Source organism: Rhinolophus hipposideros (assembly GCF_964194185.1).
Source record: "Rhinolophus hipposideros genome assembly, chromosome: 14".
NCBI lineage: Eukaryota > Metazoa > Chordata > Mammalia > Chiroptera > Rhinolophidae > Rhinolophus > Rhinolophus hipposideros.
In genome coordinates, this window is record NC_138060.1 from 63,486,642 (window position 1) to 63,502,414 (window position 15,773).

The 15,773-nt window shown below is 54.9% G+C and overlaps 1 protein-coding gene across 7 annotated transcripts in view; it reads right to left on the bottom strand.

The window, feature by feature from the left end:
• The window catches only part of ITPR1 (inositol 1,4,5-trisphosphate receptor type 1), a 295,575-nt gene that overhangs the window by 16,362 nt on the left and 263,440 nt on the right, over positions 1–15,773 (bottom strand). For 5 of the 7 annotated variants that reach the window (XM_081071377.1, XM_081071376.1, XM_081071373.1 and 2 more), the window contains 5 exons: positions 14,516–14,711; positions 13,355–13,447; positions 12,080–12,219; positions 11,362–11,527; positions 8,596–8,756 (listed from right to left, as the gene is read on the bottom strand). In XM_081071377.1, the coding sequence (XP_080927503.1) occupies positions 8,596–8,756; positions 11,362–11,527; positions 12,080–12,219; positions 13,355–13,447; positions 14,516–14,711 (756 nt within the window). The remainder of the gene's footprint in view (positions 1–8,595; positions 8,757–11,361; positions 11,528–12,079; positions 12,220–13,354; positions 13,448–14,515; positions 14,712–15,773) is intronic. The other 2 variants (XM_081071375.1, XM_081071372.1) reach the window with 1 other exon arrangement.

The window sequence follows — 15,773 nt, forward strand, 5'->3', positions numbered from 1 at the left end:
GGCCCATCAAACAGTGTTTATCATCCTGTAGGTTTACATGTTGGAAGATTCCTCTTGACTGAAACGGTTTTACGTGGTGAGCCCTGCCTAGACACACTCTGAGAAATAAGTGACAGCGAGACGTCACCTTGGTCACGGCCAAAGTTCAGTAAGAGTTGGGGGAACCTCACCAGCACTGCTCTGGACTTGGGCGGGTCGGAGCAGAGGCCATACGCTTGAGCTCTCTGGGGGAAACAGCTCATGTGCCACATGCAGACTGTCCCCAGCGCTCCATCCTCCCCAACCCCCATTTGACTAAGCTGCCCCGCGTCCTCTGACCCCCGAGATTACAAGCTTGTTCCCATAGGTCTGTCTCACAGCCACACCCCTGCCCCAACACAGACCCTCTTCAGGTGCTCTGCAACTCCTAACACCACTTTGAAAGTTGCGTCATGGACTGTAGAGTTACAGGTGGCATACGAGACCCCTTGGCTCAATGTTCTCATTTTCTAGGTGGTGACACTGAGAGCCTGACGGGAAACAGGTTTGTGACAGGAGACACTGAGCGCCCCGTCCAGGTGCATACGCTTTAAATGTCAGTGGTGACACCGAAACAGCTGGCTTGGCCTCTCTCTCGCATTCCCCACAGGCCTGCTGGAAGGCTTCATTCTAAAGAGGTAGTTTTACAGAATCCTGAATACATGCTCTGATAAAGACAGTCGATTCCGTACATTTTCCCGGTGAGAGCGTTTCTCATCAAGGCCAGATGGTCACGCGCCTCTCAGTAGCTTCCCATCTAGTCTGGCTCCATCAGACACGGTCAGTATTTAAAAAGGAAATGAAGGGGTGAAGGCAGAGAGCTCACATGCAGTTAGGGTGTCCGGGGTGGGAGGGCCGGAGGGCAGCCCCCGGATTGGGTCCAAGGGGGCGAGAACCACGCGTTTTGGAATTTATCAAATGTGCGAGTTGGGGGCAATGTGTGTAAGCAAGTGTCTCATGGACACATAAGTCCTTACACAAATAAGTCCTTACACAAGTTCTTGGGCTAACTCACCGATGGGGGGCCGCTGCGGGCGCGAACCCCACCGTCGGCTGACTGACCTAGTGGGGCCGCGGCACCTCTTACACTCAGTACAGGCTCAGGGAGCACACTCGGGTCTGCCTGACCCCCGGGACCCCATTTCAGCACGTACGTTCCTTTCGGGCCCATATGGCTCTGCTCCACTCACAAACAGCGCCTGGCCCATCCTCCACGAAGGTCAGAATGGGGACAGGTCAGAGGGGAGAGCTGGGAGGTGAGCGTAGACCCGGGGTCCAAAGGCAGAACGACGAGGAAGCAGCCTGGAAGTGCGAGCGGGTGGGGTGACTGCAGAGCCCCTAGACCACAGGGCAGGCCATGCTATGAGCCTGGGCGGGGGAGACGCAGGCTTGGCAGCCGCTCTGTGCAGCTGCCACTGACACGAACCCAAGCTCAGTGCACAGGGTGGGGCGCGAGCACGCCTGGCTGGCTGGGAGGCGAGGCCAGGGACGCTGACACGCTGTTTCCAGCCACCGAGGAACCCCTGCCAAGTCCGTCCTCACTCTCCCTCGCCCTGACATTCTCGAACTCTGCCTTGGTTGTCGGCTAGCCTCAGAAAGCATTCTGGGAATCATGTCAGAGGGCAGCACAGGCAGCATCCTCAGCCACAGTGAGGGCTCTGGGAGCCCCGTGGACATTTCCCCGAGGCTGCGGTCTCAGGAACGCTGACGGTGTAGCACCACCAACGCGGAAATCTCCGTCCCAGGAGCATCGAAAGGCACTCCCTTCCTCCCAGCATCCCACTGCAACTCCAGAATAAAAGTCCAGCTCCATTGCTGCCCATGTGCAGGGAAGCAGAGTTTCCATGGCACCGTCTGACAGCCAGGCACGGAGCGGAGCACAGCTGAGGGACAAGTGACAGGCGAGGCAGGGGACAGCCAGGTGTCCGCCCTGCACACCTCTCCTCCCCTCTCCTGCACTCTAGGGCCCGTCTGCTGGGGGCCCCCAATTTCTCATGGCCTCGTACGGAGACACCCTGTGACGCTGTGTGAACTTTTTCGGTTCACTTCCCTGCTCATGTCACCACTGCCAGCACCTGCCCTGCCCTGTCCAGGGCCTCGTATCTGTGATCCACAAGGAGCTCTCGGTCCCGTGTCAGCCCTGAGTTGTCCCTCTGGCCCCTTCCCTGGGGGGACAGCACCCGGCCCACCTCGGGCAGAAAGCTGCTGCCCTCACTGTGGCAAGTGCCTGTCTGCGGGTCTCAGAGCACAGGCTCTCCCGGGTTGGGAAAGGTGCCAGACTTAGGCCAGCTCCCCTTTCACACAGAAGGTCGTGACACGCAGGTATTCAATTTCCGGTTTGATCTTTTGCCCCTATTAACACGTTGCCTTCTGACTGCTTGTGTCCTAAGTCTTATCAGTGCAGATAAACCACATGGAGGCTGGCCGGCCTACTGCTTTTCAATCTTCTTACCATGTTCTGTCATTATAGCTGTTTCATGGTGTTTCATCAATAATGGAATTGATCTGCTTGGAAAATCTACCCAGAGGTGTTTTCAGGCAAAAAGGCTTCTGTCACATGATTTTCTGATGCCCCTACCCAAGGGTTCTCAGCAAAGCATTTTCCAGGAATGCAGGCTCCCGGGCACCCTCCTCCTATGTGAGAGAAAGCGCCCCCCTGTCTTCCACGAGCATTCCTTTGGCAGCCACAATGACACTACGTGTGATTTGCAAAAGTGCTTCTTTGCTTTTATGTCCCTGGACAACTGGTGTCTGAAGAGGTTGAGTGAACTAATACAAGATGGAACAAACTGGAAAATCTCCAGTGGAACAGTGAGTGAGTGTGAGTGTGTGTGTGTGTGTGTGTGTGTGTGTGTGTGTGTGTGGTGGGGGGTGGAGAGAGCGAGCACTGTGAGAAAAAGTCAGCGCCAGGCTTAAAGGATGATGGATCAGACGCTCCAGTGTTTAATTATCAGGGAGTTAGACCCATGCAGATGAGTCACCTGGGTGTGGACGCCCAAGTCTGGCTGTGGTTCTGGTGAATCGTCCTTCCCCTGGAACTGGGACACCCCTTTGTCTCCCCAGATGTGGCCACCAAAGGATCTGCAGGCCGGTTCCAAGGTTAGGTGAGGGCAGGGGAGTGGACCAGAGTTTTGGAATCAGCGCCACCAGACAGTTCAGACACTCCCTGGGCAGAAGCTAGGCCGCTCCTGACCGCCAGTCATCCCCATGCTCGCCTGCAGCACTGGAGGTGGGTGCCTCACCATGGTGCCGGCAGGGTGCCCACAAACGCAAGGCTTCTGTCCTGTTGATTTATGCGTTAGCCACACAGCATTTCCGAGGTCGGTCCCACCCCTCTCCAGGGCCCCAGGGGGCCTCGCCCCTATTTAGGGCAGCCGCCTCAGCACCAGAGGGGGGATGGGGGGGTGGCAGGGAGGAGCCAGAGCAAGTCAGGACAGCCAGGTGCAGCCGGACCAGCTTCTGGACACCGGGGGTGGTGTGCACGCAGGCACACAGCACACTGGAGCCTCACTGCACATGCGCGTGTCAGGACAGCTTGGCGGGGCTCGGACTCAGCAGGCCTCAGTTTGAAGCTCAGCTCCAGCACGCTCAGGGGGGTGGCCCGTAGGGTCCCATCTGTAAGATGGTCCCAGTGCCACCTCCAGTTATCGATGGGGATTAAGTGGGCTAACCCACACCCAGTGTGTGTACTAGTGCGTGCTGATAAAACATGACCAACGATTAGTTATTACCCAGCCCGCTGGGGTGGTGCAGCTCGGCCCTCCTGAGGCAGCACCTGTGCCCGGTCATGGGGCCGTCGTGGGAGCAGGTTGTCCCCAGCTGGCTCACTGAGCAGTTTCGTCGTCAGTTAACATGCCGTCCTGGAGAGGAGCCAGAGCACTGAAGACATCAGGCCATTCTGAGACACAGGTGAGCAGCGTTCCCTCTGCTCATCTGTCTGCAAATGCAGCTCCCTCAGGAACAGCTGAGCAGGGCTTGTGCTAACAAGGGAAGGGAAATCTGTATTTTGTCAGCAAACTAGGTGCCTTGCAGCTAAGCCCTTGTTTGGTCTTCTTTACCCACCTTCCTTTGGAATGCTTCTTGGGTTTCTAGTTTTCAAGAGTAACTTAGTCTGCTTATCAAAGTAAGGACTGGGTTTTGTCCTGAACTTGACCGCTGAGATAATCAGGCTGCCGAGGGTCAGCTGGGAACCATACATTTGATCTTTTACCTGCAACCTGCCCACTGTGCAGCATTTGATTTCTTCAGGCAAAGATACCCTCATTTACCACTTACTCAGGTTCAGTCTCAGGGCCATCAAACCATCACTGATGGCCTCACCAATTCTCATTTCAGCTGGCACCGGAGAAAAGCCAAACAGTCCTAAAATTACTCACATGAGGGTGTGTAGTACATAAATTACCGAGGACATTTCATTGCATTTCGTGGTTCATAAACGTTTGCTTCTTATAAAGGCTGTCACCCAAACTCTACTTGATAACCCCAACATTCAAGTTCCTGGGGCGAGAGGCCATTCAGTGTTTTTTCTCCTGCCCTGAACTAAGGGCTAAGTGAGGTCACGCTTTAGTCACATTTCTCTGAAAGGACAGCCTTGTCTGCGGCCCGAGACAACGAATCAGGCTGCACGTGCTCCTAGAGGCGCTGGCGTTTAGAAGAAGGAGGCTTGGCTTCCATGTAGTCCTGCTGGTCCCAGTGCCACCCTGTCACACGAGCCGAGTCGAGGGACAAATCTACCAGCGGCTCCAGTAGAATCAAGATGGAATCCAACCGAGAACCAGGGGCTACTCCCCAGATGGCCCAAGCCCTGGCGCTGGGCTGTGAATATGTGGAGGGCGCAGCAGCACAGATGGCAGTCACTGTCTGCGGCCGACTGCATGCAGGAAGAACGACAGGGTCGTGTGCCCCGCCTCAGCACCTAAAGACACGCAACACGGTTCAACTGAAGAGGGAGGAAGACACAGGAATTTTCCACAGGAGGAATTCTTGGAGTCAGGATGCCCACTCTGACTTTTCTTAGCAACAGCGTGCCAACAGCCAAGACGTCTTCCAGTCTTGGAAGCGGAGGAAACGATCCATGCTGGCGTCAGCTGTCAGCCTGGCATCGTGGCTCACCGCTCTGTCTATCTGGTCCTGCCATTGTCCCCTCCTTCGTGTTCCTCTCACTTCTGCCCCGCCATGGATATGTGAGGCGCTGTTAAGTCTGGGTGCCGATGGCGACCCAGGTCAGGGAAGTCCGACGGCTTGCCCAGGGTTACGCAGCCGGAAAGGAGCAGAGCTAGAGCCCAAACCTTGGATTTTCTGCCCCCGAATCCATTCCTCAGGTAGAATGGCTTCATGGTGCTTCAGCCTGGCCCTGGCTTCCACAATATTCCCAATGAAAGGTGAACATCTCGCTGCTAAGTTCTCAACTCTGAGATAGCTTCTTCACATGATCCTTCTTTCCCTCCAGCGATGGCAAGAAAGGCACAGCTTCTGTTTACAGAGGGAGGGGTGGCCCCCCTCCACACCCCATCCTTCCCAGCTGGGCAGATGTCCTTCTCTCCAAGTTGACTGGGGCTTCTAAGAACCCTTTCCAAAACCGAGTCTATGAAGCATCTGTTGGTTTTTCGAGATGAAAACCTACGTGCCGTCCCTGACACCGTTGTCTGCGAGGACTTGTTTTTGGGTAGCGGTGACGCTGCCCCACCTTCTCCGAAACAACCTCCCTCTGTTGGGCTGTCTTTCGGTGGCTGTGAGCTCACAGGTCTTCAGGCTGTCTGGGATCTTAGACAGTGGGCTAAAGGAGAGCTGAGGGACACCTACGCAACCCCAGGTTCTGCCACTAGGCAGGAGGGTTTTCCTGAGGACACCGGTCCCAGGAGAGCCTGCCTCAGTGATTTCTTTTGGGAGGTAAGAGGAAGGTGAGCCCCCAGCCGACTTTCCCTGCCATCTCACACTGCTCTCTCGCGGCGCCTTCTGTGCCTTAATGCTGGCATACCTGCAGCCTCCCAGGTTGGCTTGTCAGAGAGATCACCCGGGAGGGTGCCGCCCCCTTAGGGAGAAGGACTAGGTGGGTCCGGCTGGGCGTGCAGCCTGCTCCAGGCAGCTCCGAGCTCCCATAGGGTTCCAGGCCCCCTGAATGATTTGGCTGAGAACCCCCAGGCCTAACCTGCCATGCTGGAGTCCCCAGCAGGGTATCACAGGGCTTCCAGACCAGATGCCACTGAAGAGTGTTTTCTTGCAGCTGGGGAGCTAACACCCCCGAACCCCCACGAAGCGCACAGGGGTGGGGGTGCTTCCTCAGCAACTCTGACATTCAGGCTTAGAAACTCTTTGATGCTATAGATTTGTAGGTGTTTTGACAGGAAATTCTCACACAAACCAAGAAGTGTGGAGGGGGAAGCCCACCGTGGGCAACTTCTGCCTCCTAACCCTCATTGGGGGACTGCTCATGAGGCCCCTTTACATCCTCACACCTGAGACAGAACCTGGAATTGTGCCGGAGTCCTCTGTGACCGTAAAGATAGGTGATTACCAGAAAACCTCTGAACTGGCCCCCGAAGACTGAAAGATGGGCCACATTCAAACACGTGAGAGAACACAAAGTGAGGGGGGAGGAGGAACACGTGACAAGGGTGAAAGCCACAGGCCACCTCTTCTAAACCCTAAGAAACTGGATGCCAATGAAAGTCACTGTGTGTGGACGCAGACGGGTGTGTGTCAGCAGGAAGGCGGGGAAGGCACAGTTTCACTTGGCCATTTCGACACCGGAAGAAAAGAAAGGACCTGAGGATGTCAGTGGGGTGCCCTGACCCCCGAGATCTTACCTGTGACACTTTCCGAGTCCCTAACCCCTCAGAAACAGACGCTGCTCCCACCTGGCGGGGGGGGGGGGGGGGGGGGAAGGCGCTGTGTCCTCGCACACTGATTATGGAGTCGCTTCCTACTCATTAACCCTGGGCGTGCCCCCCAGCCCGGCTTCTTCTCACCTCTTCCTGGGCAAGCCACTCAACCAGAACCTGGGTGTCATCTGTCAGAGAGGAGACCCAGCCCCCGAACTCTGGAACTTGGTCTTTTTCTTCCCGCTTTCCAGGCTCATTTTTTGCTCCTTTCCCTTTGCTAATCTATGACCCCTGTCTTCTTACCCGTCTCTCCTTCAAACCCCTTTTAAAAGTCATCTCTGCGGTGAAACCTCAGCCCTTTCTCCTCATCCCCGAAGTTCTCACTTATTAGGTCCCCACGTGGGGTGTAATTTTAATGATGAAACCCAGTAACAGACGTGAAGGAGCTTTACAAAGCGCAGAGGGCCAAACCCACGTTAGGCGGGTAGGAGTCCGTCCCCTGAGCATTCACACCCCCAGTGTCCCCTGAGCATTCACACCCCCAGTGTCTGTGTCGTGCCGTCTGTTACACTCTCAATACTCAAAGCGCAGTGTCCGGACCAGCAGCTTCGCGGCCCTGGGAGCCAGAGCGACGTGCAGGTCGCAGCCTGGCCCATGCCCACTGAGTCGGAACCTGAGTCCTAGCAAGGTCTCCAGGTGATTCACATGTACGTTCAGATTTGAGAAGCACAGACTCCGACTTGCAGGACCTCATGGGGACCGAGGGTACAGTATCCCCAGAAAGCCCTCCAGGACACAGAGAGGCCGCCGAGCCGGCATAACACGGGTATTTGAAAATATTGTCATGTGATTGCCTGCGACCTGCTGGCAATAAAACCGACAGTCTGCCCGCATCCAGGCGTATGAATGATACTCATATGAACAGACCTCACCTGGGGTCTCTGCACAGAAAACGCTTTACAATCACATCTGCAAGGGGAACACAGAAGAGCTCATTTAGGAAAGCGTGACTGGGCAGAGTGCCCGGGTCCTCGGTAACTGGGAATCGTTATAGTCGCTCACGACCCCCCCGCCCCAGAGAGCCTCAAGGGCGACCCTCCTCACTCCAAAGCACGCCCCTGAACGGTTTAACGACAGGCAGAAACCACAGGTATGAAGGGACCCCCCAGCACGCGTTGGGGGCCTCCACAAAGCCCTGCCTGAGAAGGGCGCTCTGAAGGCCCGGGCAGCGTCCCCCCTCCCAGTACATGGCGCTCATGCTCCCCGTCAGCACAAAGACTAACTGGGGACTCACATCCCTCCATCCTGTGCTCCCTGCCTGAGGAGCAGCAAGTGGCCCTGAAAGGCGGCTGGGTCCAAACAAACACGTCAGTCACACTGAACCCTACCAGGCGGTCATTTTATAAACGTACCCCTCAGAGACCCGGTCTTATTTAAGGCAAACAGCCCCCAAAACAACAACAAAAGCATCCACTGCCAGGGAGCGAGGCGGGGCACAGCGGAGGGAGTCAGGCCATCCTGGCAGGTCTCGGTTAAAACCCCCGGCCCAGTGCAGGCGGCGTGCTAAGCCCGCTGAGCCTGTTTCCAACCCTTTAACACGGGGATGACACTGCGTGTCTGGCGCTTCTGAGGGTCACTTGGGAGGACACACAGGGTCTCGAGTCCAGCGCCCGGTCATGATAAAGGGCATCAGAGGTGACGCTGCCATGTGACCTCCCCGCTGGCTCCCAGGCTGGCGGGGACCGGTGCAGCTCACCTGGATCATCTCCGCCACGTAGCTCTCGGGCCCCGTGTACTCCGTGGAGTCCTTGACCTTGACCAGCACGATGAAGCACAGGTAATGCCACATGTTGTGTTCTTCTTTGATGTGTTCTTCAAAGGTGACAGTCTTGTTGTCAAACTTGTCTCTTTCTAGGCCTGAAAAGACACGGAAAGCCCCCAACCCCAAGTGAGCAGCCATGTGAAGAAAAACCCACCGCAGAGCTGTCTGAGGGGGCTGGGGCTCCACGCCTGTCTTTGTAGAGTTGGGGTTCTGGTGGCCCCTCAATGCGGTCACTGCTACATTGTAGCAGGAATGCACGGGCGGGGAGCCAGAGCGACCGGGCTTTTAATCCGTCCCTGCCACTCGCCAGCTCTCCACGGGCAGGCTGCCTTGTCAAGGAAGGGGAAGACTGCCGCTCCGCTCAGGCATGGCTGGGGGCTACCTGAGCAGGGGTGTGACGCGCTCATGAACAGCAGGCAACCAGTGAATGTGAGGTCCCCTCTCCCAAGTAAATGCCAACACGTAGGCATGTTAAAAGGTTTTGGAGGAGGCAGAATAAGGACAAAAAGATCTCTGAACACATTTTGAACTGGAGCTGGTAAGTTTATATTTTGCAGAGGTCTGGGTGAGCAATTCTGAAACTAGTTTCTATGGAGTCTCGGACTGAGCAAATAAATAAATGAGTATATGTGGAGGATAATGGAGCCAGATTTCTTCCTGTCACAGAAGAGAGCACCAATATATAAAGGGAGAAAGACAGAATAAACGCTGTAAAGCTGAACTGGAATAAGAGGCAACAGTTCAAAGTCTTCCTTTTTCATACAGGTACAGAGGTATGTGTGTGACAGCTGTGTACACACACACACACATACACAGACATGTATCCTCTAAATCTGCGCCCTAATAAACCAGTGGGAATGAGCACACCTCGTCCCTCAGTCAGAGCTTCCAGCTACCACTCTGTACTGCAGAGAACCAGGCTCCTTGGAGAAATGCTGACAGCAGGGCAGGACGGGGCCTGGTAAGCTTGAGCCGGGAGCATCTTACGGTGTCCATTAGGAAGTCTAAGGCAGTCCATTAAGGAACGATGGCGCCATGACAAAACACAGCACCCAGCTTGCCACGCGCTCACTGGACACACTGGGGGCAATCTGAGCATCAAAACAAATAATGGCAGTGCAAGATCATAACCCACTAAAATAAAAACCTATGAATCCATGCTGTTAAAAATACAAACATATAACATCCACATACACAGGTGGGGAGAAGAGAACGTTACTTTTTAAAAACAAAAAGGCAAGAAATGTAGGAAGAATAATATGCAAATCAGCATTTGGTGGCTATCATGATAAGAGACTCAGGCAGGAGTCATCAGAGGGTGCTAGAACCAGCAGGTTCATGTGTACTTTGAGGAATAATAAGATATTTACATCGCCTCAAAGTATCTCCCCATAAAATGGCTGTTAACTGCAAACAGAAAGACAGGAACTGCACAGGGGGGAGGAGACCTGGCAGTCGCCCCTTTCCCCAAGTGAGTCTGGTTAACAGCAGCAGGTTAAGCAGCAGTGACGGATATGCTGGCAGCCTGGGCCTCATGTGACGCCCCCAGGGCACCACTCTGAGGTGCCTGTAAAAAATACATGACCTCCGTCTCCCATGGGGATGCCTCAGACAAACCTGACCCAAGGGACATTCTACAAGATAACCGACCTACATTCTTCAAAAACGTAAGGGCGGCTAAAGAGGCATGCAGCACATGACCTGGGACTTTCATTTGCTGTAAAGGACATTCCCAGGAGAAAGGGTAACATCTGAGTTAGGTAATAGAATGGTGTCTCTGTTCATTTCCCAATTCTGATAATTATACTGCAGACATGTAAGAGAAGGCTCTTGTTTTGGGAACTATACATGGAAATATTTAGGGGCACTGTGTTAGCCACTCCCAAAGTGTTCAGAAAAATTGTGTGTGCGTGTGTGTAAATATAGCCAATGATGTAAAATATTAATATTGGGGGAATTTGGGTGAACAGTATATACAAATTCCTTGTACTATTCTTATGATGTTTCTGTAACTCTGGAAATTATGTCAAAAAAATGCTTTACAAGGTTTTAAAGGGGGCAAAAACATTTGAGTTTTAAATGGAAAATGTCATCTGAGCATGCGTAGCAGTAGGTGTATATGCTCAGTAAGTGTGTTGCGGACAATCCTGAACCGATCCCTCAGCTCCCAGACGACCTCCTTGGCGTTCCCCCCATGTGGGCGTTCCCCCATGTGGGCGTTCCCCCCATGTGGGCGTTCCCCCCATGGGGGCGTTCCCTACGCGTCCCCCAGCACCTGCTGCAGGGCTGTCCTAGGAGCACCACGTAAACGAGCTCGCCTAAGTGCCACCACAACGCGGAAGTGTACTATTGCACCCATTTCACAGATGAGCAGTGCAGGCTCAGAGAAGCGACATGACTAACCCACGGTGAGGACGTGGCAGACGCTTACTCAGCACCCGTGGGACTCCCGACCTCGGGCCATGCGCTCGCTCTACGAGGGGCCCCTGGTCACGTGCAGCTCGGTACCGGCTGCGGCGAAGGCATCCCCTGCAGTCGCGTAGACTGGGGCCAAGGGACACTCGGCGGCCCAACGAGCCCCGAGAAGCGTTCACACCAGCCGGGAAGCGGTCACGCGGTGCTCCGAGCCGCCGTGTACGGGGCCCAGCGGCCCCCGCCCCGCCCAGGAGCAGCGCCCACGGCCGCGGCCGCCGCACGCACCGCAGATGAAGCACGTGGTCTTCAGGATCTCCTCCTTCTTCTGCTTCTCACTCCTCAGGTCCGCAAAGGTGTCGATGATGACCCCGAAAATGAGATTGAGCACGATGATGATGACCATGAAGAAGAAGAGCAGGTCGTAGATGACTCTGGCGGCGAAGAGCGGCTCCTGCGGGGACGCGGCTCCGTCAGCCAGGCCCTCGGGGCGCCTCCCGCACCCCGCCACGCGTCACGGCGCCGCGCACACCCTGAGCCCCGGCCGACTGTGGCCCAAGTGAAGCAGGGCGTCGAACTTGAGAAGCCACAACCGCGGCTCTTCCCACGCGCGGTGCCACACGCTGCCGTCCCCGAGTGTCACGTGACCCGTGCAGAGACGCGCTTCCTGGGCGCCGAGGGGCCGGGGAGCGTGTTCAGGGGGCCAGACCCAACCCAAAAGGGGACAGTCATTTAAGTGTGACTGGAGCACTGGCCCCTTGCACGGTGTCAGTGACGGACCGAGAGGGAAGTGGCCCTCGGAGTGGCTGCTTGGCGGGGAGCCCCCCCCAGGCTGCCCGTGTGCCCCGGGGCTGTGCCCCCGCCGCCCCCCCCCTGCTGCCCCCCCAGGCCTTCTGCCGCCCCCCCAGGCCGCCCCCCCACTGCTCCTCCCCACCCCCTCGCTGTCACCCCCCCCTCGCTGTCACCCCCCCTCTCCCCCCGCCCCCCGTGGGCGCGGACGCGGCACCTCTTTGGAAGGCTTCCGGAGCACGTCGCCCACGCCGCCGCCGCTGCGCAGCCCGTGGCTCAGCACCGTGACGATGCACATGAGCAGCGTCTCGCACGTGTGCTCCTTGTCCTGCTCCGTCTCCTCGGCCGGCGGCAGCTCTGTGAACACGGCAAGTGACAGACAGACGTGAGCGCAGGCAGGCTCGCGTTCTGAGTCGGCCCTTAAAGCCCCTCGCCCGCTGACGACAGGCACCAGGAAGAACAAAAGGGAGGATTCCACGCGCCGCACGCGTCCTTTTGACAAGATGAAGGCATCTGGGGCGATTGTTTTCAGCACTGCCCCTTGCTACTTCCCCGAGCTCAGAACTGCCCTGCCCTCTGTTAAATCTAAATGTGCCGTTTGCAGATTTTAAACTCTAGTCCCAGCTCTGACGAGGCTTTGGACCTGAAGTTGCTTAACACTGAGGCACGAGCCTCTCTCTTCACTCGGCTGACCGGACGCAGGCTCCTCACTGGGGACGCTGTGAGGGCTAAAGTCAGTCTGACCGCACCTCCTCTGGACAAATGCTTTACATCGGAGGCTGTGCATTCTCACTGCTGTTTGGAGAATGAACCATGCCCTGCTGCCTGCTGTGTTCTTTTCTCCAGGTGCAGTGACAAGCTGCAGTCTTGCTAACATAAAACACTGATCTCGTCCTATCACCCGCTTTCAACAACTTCCAATCATTCTTTGGATGAAGGTTAACCTCCCTAGCCTGACATGGAAGACCCTTCACGATCTGGCCCTCTACTGACCGCTCTGGTTTCATTTCTTGCTACTCTTCTTCCTCATAATCAGTATCTCCCTAAGCCTGCTGTACTCACCCCCCAAGCCTGCAGACAACAGTATTCCCTCTAACTGGAATACCTGCCCCTCTTCCTTCACCCAAGATTCTGTTTTAGTTTAGCTATCACCTCTTCGGCGATACTCTTACTCCAATATTCGGCTGGGTGCTTATCTTCTGCATCCCACCCTTATTCCCAGCATTTAGCAACTCTCAAGTAATCCCCCAACTGCCTGCCTGCCTCCCCCCATATTACGGTATCTTAGAGGACAGCACGGTCTCTGGCTACAGTGGGCACTCGGAATACTGGCTGAATCCCATGGCGCCTTCCTTTCCTTTTGTCTCCCTCCACTCTCCCAGCCTTTGCCACTGGCCTTGCTTCTGAGCAGCGACTTTGCTTTCATCTGATTCCAACATCAGGGGTCGCTAAGCCTGGCACTAACGTGGGGCTTCAGGCTACGAGGTCCTACCTTCTCGGGGAGCAGGAGACGAGCAGTTCTCCCCTGTCTCTACCCTACACACGTCAGAGTACAGGAAATCGCTTGCCAAACTCTCGCCGGCTTCTGGGAGAGAGAAGGAAATTTCATGATGCACAATCTGAGAGCAGATGGTTAAAATGTTTGAAGTCCCCGATTCACGGCTGATTAAACAATTCTTTACACAAATAACACCCTACAATCCTGCACATAAATTCCAAGTAGAGATGCAGTTTACACTTTCATTTGGTGATCTTGGATGGGAGAAAAGCCCGAAGTGTCAATTCCTGGAGGCTTACTAGAAACATCGCACTTAAATAGCACCTCTCCAACTCTCAACAGTTGAAACTCTGACAAACATGGCTGAACGTGCGAACTCCAGCAAGGTTTACACCAACTTTGCACAGAAGCGTCAGTGAGCATTAGCGCAAATCCATGGGACGGACCAGTTTAGTTCAGACCCTGGGATGGTTGGAACACATGCCATTCCATGTCAGCGTGGAGGCTGGAGTGGCATGCTGGGAAGGAGGAAAGGCCGCCTGGCGTAGTCTCAGTGATTCTAGTGTGCTCAGTGGACATATGGTGCCTGGCTAACTGATGAGAAACCAGTAACATTTCACTGACCAGTGTCAGATATTTTAATTGGGGGGAAAAAAGCACTCAAGTATGATTTCTTTTTTCATTCTCACAATTGGATGTGTTCTCTGTTCTTGCTTTATACAAACATAACACAAGCCCACTGTAAAACCTGCATGTAGTCAGAAAGCCTTAGGGATGGCCACTGCTAGCGCTAGCAGTCGGAGGGTCCATTCTCCCATACTCTAAGAGACCTATGTGAACTTTTTAATTAAAACACACACACACACACACACACACACACACACACACACACACACACGGGTCCTCCTGGAGCTAGTCTGCGGTTTTCCACCTTATCTTGTGGGCATTTCCCAGGAAGGTTTATAAAAATGCACCACATGTGCAGGGTCCCCGGGGGTGGCCCCAAACCTAGCAAACCACTGTCTCACGTTCAGGCTACTCATACTCTGGTGTCAGGAAGATACTTACTCCACGAAGGCATGGTTCTCTTTAGTTCAGTTATAATCAGGAAACGTTCTTTTAACATTAAAAATGGCGAGACAATCCGACACCAACCTGGGAGAGCTGTTTCGTTGGGCAGTCTGTCTACTTCCAAGATGAAATCGTCCTTGAAGAAAAGATAGCCCACGATGGAGAACAGGTACACCAGGATCAGAGCCAGGACTGCCGTCAAGATGATGGACCGGCCATTCCGGGTGACGCTCTTAATCACATTGAGCAGAGTCTCTTCTCTGTACACTAAATCAAAAAGCTGGTAGGGCAAACAGAAAGAAGAACATAGGACACTTTCAGAGGCCTCTGTGACACACAGACGTCACTGTCCTGTAATGAAAGCTTGCTGTACGGGCACTTACCCTACTGGAAACCCCAAATCAGTATACACTGCTAGCCTACCACTTTTCACATGACTTCTTCACAGTACACAGTGAGATGGGAAAAGTGAGGAAAGATAAACAGAAAAGGCAAGCAGGAAAGAAGAGCGATCTCAGGGGCACAGACAGGTGAGCGGTCCTAGCACTATAGAAAGTGCAGGGTCCTACCAGTGAGTTTCAGGAGCAAGGGCGAGGAGAGTGACAAGGTCCTGGCAGGCTCCATTCAGGCTGTGGGTACTGAGTCTGAACTAAGGGCCAGCCGCCCTGGGTATCGGGCTCGCCGGCCTGGCGCTCAGGGCCTCGTGGAGGCCAGTGCAGGGAGCAAGGACTCCCGAGTTAGACAGAGGTTCAGATCTTAGCTCAGCGACCTGGGGCCAGCGGCCTGGGCTAGGAATCACCCTCCCGCCCACCCCGAGCCTCAGTTTCCTCACCTGCAGACTGAAGGACAAAGAGTTATTGTAAAGAGAAAACAGACGATGTACATATAGTACTTAGCGTGTGGTCATATGTATGTGCTAAGTACACGATAGACGACAGATCATTACCATTACTTTCCTGATGAAGAACGGTCACACAAGTAGTGTGTGGTAAGTACAACGGTAGCAGTGACACACCAGGAAGCCGAGGCCCTTCTTACCCCCTGGTGGGGGCCGCGGCCCCTGCAGTCACGGCGTGCTCACATCTCGGCTTGCCCTCTGCTACGAGGCCTGCCCTATGCCAGAAGGCGGCTTCATGGGGGACGGAGGAACCCTGTCGGTCCTTACAGGCACAGGCCCGACAGCTGTGCTGACATCCGGGCCGCCCCTGGAGGTGCTGCCCCACTGCCGCTTTGCACACAGCCAAGTGAGCCAGGGGACAAGGCTGACTCCTGACTCTGCTTTGCTTTCCATTTGTTGCAAGATGTTGAACGCATCTCTGGGCCTCAGTTTCCTCGTCTGTAA